At 46.1% G+C, this 6,458-nt stretch overlaps 1 protein-coding gene across 1 annotated transcript in view; it reads right to left on the bottom strand.

Moving 5' to 3' along the window:
- Nucleotides 1-1,436: 1,436 nt before the first annotated feature.
- The window catches only part of CTIF (CBP80/20-dependent translation initiation factor), a gene marked incomplete at both ends in the record, with an annotated part of 26,904 nt that continues 21,882 nt past the window's right edge, over nt 1,437-6,458 (bottom strand). The window contains 2 exons of the mRNA XM_010158198.1: nt 1,437-1,736; nt 3,493-3,934. Of these exons, the coding sequence (XP_010156500.1) occupies nt 1,437-1,736; nt 3,493-3,934 (742 nt within the window). The remainder of the gene's footprint in view (nt 1,737-3,492; nt 3,935-6,458) is intronic.

Here is a 6,458-nt window from a genome sequence, read left to right as displayed (position 1 = left end):
GAAGAGCTGAATATGAAGCCAGTTATTACTGCGCATGATGCTGTGGTACAGATCAGTCTACTGGGCCTGTTGGTAGAGGTAGAAATGCTGGGACAAGAGAAGAAAGCAAGTTGGAAGAGTTCTCCCTAATCTAGAAGGACTGCCATCATCCTCAATTTTTGGATAACACCTTGCTACCCCTGGCCATGACTCCTGGACTTTATTTAGGACTTCTTAACATCGCTCAGCCCAACAGGGGAAGACACAAGAGTGACCTGGCCTGGGAAAAATGGGAGGCACAGGAGGTTTAGAACACCCTCCCGCTCCTTGCTGCTAAGTCTGGGACTGACGCTGACTGCAATCTGTCTTCTCCTGCTTTATAATCACTTTGGAAATTTACTGATTGGAAAAAAATCACTGCCTGCTACACGCAATGGGCAGATGTGTGTGTGTGCTGCCTGAGGGCTTTGCAGGGGAGAGCAGAGAAGGAGCGGGCACAGGGAGGGATGATGGTTTTGAAAAGCACCCAGAGCAACGAGAGAAGCAAAACCAAACCAATGGCTTTGCAGAATTATTTTAGGTTATGTTAAATATTGATTTTTTTTTTCCTCCTTATTTCCCTCCTTGCTGCGTTGCCCAAAAGCCAACTCAGCCCACATAAGATTCAGGCAGCCAGGCACAGCACCCAAGGGATGACCTCCAACAAGAGCAAGAAGGGCAAGAAGCTGTGTCAAGAACTGGAGTGATGTTGGGCACCGAACATGAGCAGAGAACAGAGAAATTAAATATTTGAATATGCCACAGATGACACGTGTGTGTGAGGGAAAGGCAAAATGGAAACACGTATTAAATTAAGATTGGAAATTCATGGTTTCAGCTCTACATGGCCTGTCTCCAGAGAGGCAGAAAGACAGAGGTCCATGGGACACCCTCCCCAGAAAGCAACCCCTCCTTTGATGGTGGCACTACAGTAAAACATGCTCCCCCCAGCAGACCCTGGGCAGCTGAGGACAGTCCTGTTTCCCCATCATCCACCATTATCATGGACCTGTTATCAGAGGAAGTGCTTTTTTCTCCCCCCAAACTTTGCTGTCGCTGACAGTTTTGGAGCAGAACAAGCAACCAGTGCTGCGTATACCAATAAACAAGTCACCGAGAATAATTCGCAAATACACAAATTACTTCTGTCTGGGTTGCAATCAGAAACCAGAAGCCAGCCCTTCAGCCAGGTAATGCAGCCAACAGACTACTCAGGGACCACAATTTAACCTGATATCAGTGGTGCTGAGACGGACGTCAGCCAAAAAGAGCAGCAAAGACCCTCCACTGTAAGACCCTCCAAGCCCACTTCTCTTCATGCCATGGGGATGCTGCCACGAGCAGCCTACCCATTTCACAGAAGAGCCCTGGTGTGAGATACCACATTTGTGCATACAGCTCATAATTTATCTCATTACCTGCAACATGTTGAGGAGCAGACTCCGGAATTTGGTTCCTTCCACCATGAAGAGGGCCATTTTGTCACAGAGCTTGGCTGCTGTGGAAGCAAAGCTGCGGTCTGTCACCGCCTTCTGGTAGATGGTCTTGACTATTTCCCCCAGCATCTCCTCGGAGTTGGTAGAGTTCTGGGCCTCCTCCATGAAGGTGGTGAGCTTAGAGTCAACATCACTGCTGTTGTTCCTCATGCTGTTGAGGATTTCAATTAATTTGTCCATTTTGTTCTTTTCAGGATTGGTGGTTTCCACCGTGACTTCGTCCTGGTCCGTGAAAAGGGAAAGACAAGGCGTCTGTTACACAAGGAAAAAACAGACATATCAGCCCTTGTCCTTCCACAAACAGCAAAGGGGAAGGGGATTGGGGGAGACATATAAACAGACATAGAAAAAACAAAGCATCTTTTAGAGGCACAATGGTCTTAGCACCGAAAACCACAAGTGATTTGAGTCCTGCCCCAGAAATGTTAATTTTATTTCCCACTGCACTGCATCCCAGAGTCCTCCCTGTCAGCTCAGGGAGAAGATCTGCTCTGAGCTGGGATGCCAAGAACTGATCACCCCTGATGATCTTGGATAGGTTTCTGGGGTTGCCTGCAACATGGTGATAATGGACATTTCTTTGCCTCTGTTTTGAAAGTGCACCGATGTTTGCAAAATGTTGAGATAACAATCTTACAAAAATATCTACTCTTTAATATCTGTTTAATGATCTAAATTGAGATTAAAGATGTCACATGATCCTGGCGTTAGAAAAATTCTTAACTTTTCCATCTCTTGACTGTTACACTTATTTTGTGTCATTACCATAGAATTTATTGCTTCTTTTAGACATTCAATTATGCATTTGTCCCTTTCCCCCAGTGTAAGGCATGCATCCTGCTTGCTATGGTCTGCTCCCTTCTCATCCTTTAGTTCAGTCTTTAAACGTGCTATACAATACAAACCTGTAATTTTTCAGACAACCCCAATGCCAACTGGCACTTGGAGCTGTCCAAAACTTCCACCAGGAGTTGTGTTGACTACACCCACCCAAGAGTGGGTCCTTATGTCATGTCTTTCTTATAAGGCTACACATTTGCAGTAAGAGCATTAAAATGAATACTCTGAAAGTCCCTGCTATAGTCCTATTGCTTTAAAGAACATAAAAATAACTAACAAAATCTACTCCTCCCCCTCATACCCTATACATAAATAGTAAATGCACATGCATTCAAAAGTGTACATTTCCAATATGCACTCCCATGGAATTGTATATGTTCAGGTTATTTTTGCTACTTGCTTTGGAAATCTTATTACAGATACCCCCAAGGCTGCATTTTTCAGTCTGATGAAAGAATCTCAAGAGAAAGAATCTGTGTTTCACAGGGGGCAAATGAACATATCAACTCCGAATTCCTCAGAAATCTGAGGCTGAATATTGTTTCCCAGCAGGATTTCTCCTCCATCACTCGCATGCAATAGTTTTGCTATTGTTGGGTTGTTGGAAGGAAGGGGGAAAGGGTGTTTCAATTCACTGCTGAGATAAATGGATATCAACTTTCAAGTAGCAGACTCCAGCTCAGAAGTTGAAGCTTGAGATTTATCTCTGTAATTGCAGAGAGACAAATTGACTTTTTAGACCTCTTTGCAAAGTTGGATGAGCTCTGCAGACCAGAAGGCTGTAGGCTGGCATCAGCTGTCAGGGAAGGATTGCCCACATTACAGCTCACATGTGCACCAGCCTTCCCCACGGGTCTTTGCGTGGGTGTGGGGAGAGTTCCCAGTCCTTCTCAGAGAACTAAGCTAGTATCAACCTCAACCAAGGAGTCAAGCTAAGCGCCTCAGCACTGTGTCAACAAAAGGCCTCCTGAAGGAGCACAAAGACACTTCAAGAGAAGTGTTGACACTGGGAGGTTAAGCCAAGTTGGGTGCATTCATGGAAAGGTCCCTTGAGCCCACCCCACCCTTTGTATGGAGAATGGCCAACGGCCAGACTTTCAGAAAAAGGGAAACTGAACGTTTCCCTAAGAAGTAATACCTTTTCTTTTAGTCTCCTCCGCAGTCTGTCTTTGGAAGACTGAAGCAAATTGATCTTGGGTCTTTCCCCAATGCGCTCATGAATACTGTCTTTCCGCTTGGTCTCTGACTCCTGGATGTATTGCTGAGACTGCTTCTCCAAAGGCTCTGGGCCTCGGTGCGTCTCTGCGGGACTATGCACTGTGCAGGCGGAGGTGTCCTCGATTTTCAAATTCTCAGTCTCTTTGGCGTTTCTGTGCGTTTCTTTGTCGTTGGGTGAGTGCTTCTGGTTGTGGTGCCATCTCCGGTTCTGGCTGTAGCCGTGGTGGCCTGTCCTGCCTGAGGAGTGAGGGGCCTGGCCTCCTTGGTAGAGTTTCTGGTGGTCCCTGTTGTGTTTGGTGCCACCTTGCTGATGATCTGCGTGCTGCTGAGGCTTGTTCCCACTGGGAAGTCTCTGCTGTCTCCTGGAAAGTCAAAGGAAGTCATTAGTACACCCTTTCCTGCATGAGCCTGTGCGGTCAACACATCTTCTATCTCACCAAAAAGCCTGGTCCTTGGTGGGTGGGCTCTGTGGGTCTCCCTGCCCCAAAAGGGGAGACAAGTTCTTGGCATCTAACACAACCTAGTAACAACTCACGACTCTAAATCTCTATCAGTAACAGAGATATTTCAGCTGAACGTTTTCATGAACAGTTAGATAACACGCCTTTGGTTCCCAGGAAAATCTTTCCCAGGTTTCTTGTTTTCTGTCTTGCCTACACACTAAACTCAGGGAAGACCTTGTTAGTCCCAGCTCAGCAGCGGGAAGTCAGGCAGGCAAGAAGTATCGGGAAGTATTTTTTTCTGAAGCCCTAGAGAGCTCCTGATACACCTGGCCTGCAGCATCACTTGCTCCTCTTGCTTGCCACCTCTGCTGTACCAACACGGCACACTGCTGCGTCGGTGTGCTGCACGCCTTTTTAAGTGTATCACAAATTTCTAAGTGGGGAAAAAAAAGGCTAAAACGCAAAGAACTGAATAAAAGAAGGACCACATCAAGTAGTTTTGTTTGGCCTTTCTTCATGCATGTCTCTCATAACTGCTACACTAGGATGGGATGTGTTCATGGATGAAGAAACTGAGGACCACACTTGGATCCCGTAGCATGGGGAGCCAGGACCATGACCTCTGGATAGGAGGCTGGGCGCATGTGGCTCCATGAGGATAACATGGAAATTCCACAGGCACAAAGAGGAGGAATTGCCCACAGATGGTTTGCTTGAGACACTACAGTGGCTTAGATGGGGTGAGCAAGCCCCTGTGTGCTGGCCATAACTGGTAGCCAAGATGGCTGGTCCCCCAAAAAAACAATGGTTGAATGGAAGAAATGCCTTGGTAGCCTCAGACACTTCAGAATTCCATGCGGGCTGCAGCATGGCTCTCCCCAGCACAGAAGGCTGAGCCGGCATGCATCAAGGATGCAGTTAAGATGGGGATGGTCCCAGTGTTGGTTGCCTTTGCTTGGGACCTTTCTGGGCTAGTCCACAGCACCACAGCAGCTCCCTGACTGCCCGCTGCCTTTTTGACGCTCAGTATCCGCTCGGAGAGCACATGGGATGCTCTAATGCTCAGCTCCTTAACAGGCTGCTGGGAGCAGTGCTGGAGGTTCGCCAGGGACATCTCCCCAGCACTCTCCCTTCTGAGTGCTGTGGTGAGCACATCGGTCTGCATCCCTTATAATCCCCCTGCTCAGCCTCATCCCTTAGCCCAATCTCCCACCCCCATTCAGATAAATAGCAGTGCTTATTTTAAACCTGTCACATCGCAATTAATTTTATTTTCATCATCTGCACCGCTAGGCTAAACACGTTCAGATGAAGGAAGCGGCCATTCACAAATACATTTCAATGGTCAGTGGCTAAACAGCCTCCAACCCTGCCAGCCAAAGCCATCTGCCCATCAAATCTGTATTCCTTGGCATCCCCAGGAGTTAAAAAAACTATTTTCCGAGGCCAACTGGCTCTTAACCACAAAGAGCGAGAGCTCATGCTTGGTGAATGCAGGACGAAGAGGCTTGTTCACAGTGGCAGTGGAAGGAATTTGTGTTTAGTCTCAGACCACCAGATCCAGTTTTCTGAGATATTTAACATGTTTTGTTGGTTCTTTTTTTTGCAAGCTGAATGGCAGGGAGTTAAAAAAAAAAAAAAAAATTAAAAAAAGGGGATGGGGGAAGCTTTCCTGTTTGCTGGAGCTTACAAGCATTTTATGAGTACAGATTCTCCACATCAAGTTTTCCTGGCATTTCTTTGTTTCCTCTCAGTAACGCAATCACATAAACCGCTTTGTAAGGAGCAACGCTTATTAGAAGGAGAATGTCAAAATAAAAGTTAGTTAAAACCCTTATCTTGTACTTAGCCCACACATGCTTAAGCGTGCAAGAGTTTTGCTGATATAATTCAGCATTTGCTTTCTGTGGTTTTGCTCTTCTCTCAAACATCTCAGTTTAACTGTTCGGGTGCACTTACAGCCTCGGGTTATAAGCCAGACAAGCTGCTACTGTACTGAAGCTGCAAATATTGCAGAGAAATGGTAAAAGTCACACACAGACACAGCCTTAATTTAAGCAGAGGTAAGGCAAAATGCCTGGAAATGAGTTGGGAACCAACTTTTGTCATAAATTCCTGCAAGAAATGCAAGCAAGGACAATTTTTTTCCTAAAGACATAATGATATTCTAAACCAAACCTTTTCTGTTTAAGGACTGTGAAATAATAATAATAAAAAGGTTTAAGATTGAAAAAAAAAACCCCACTTAAGCCAATGAAGAATGTGCAAGATTGTTCAGTTTGGGGCTTTTGCAACAGGACAGGGAGAGGACAGGCAGCTCCATCCCCGTACAGGACAGCTAAAAGGCAATAACGCCATGGCAAGGGGCAGAGCAAACACAAACTGAAGTTCTGCAGTCACTGACCACAGGACGGAAAACACCAGAGTTAAACAAGCTTGGGGG

This window comes from Eurypyga helias, unplaced genomic scaffold (assembly GCF_000690775.1).
Source record: "Eurypyga helias isolate BGI_N326 unplaced genomic scaffold, ASM69077v1 scaffold42898, whole genome shotgun sequence".
In the NCBI taxonomy this organism is placed as follows: Eukaryota; Metazoa; Chordata; class Aves; order Eurypygiformes; family Eurypygidae; genus Eurypyga; species Eurypyga helias.
Note: the sequence above shows the minus strand (reverse complement) of the source record. Positions and strands in the feature narration are given on the sequence as shown.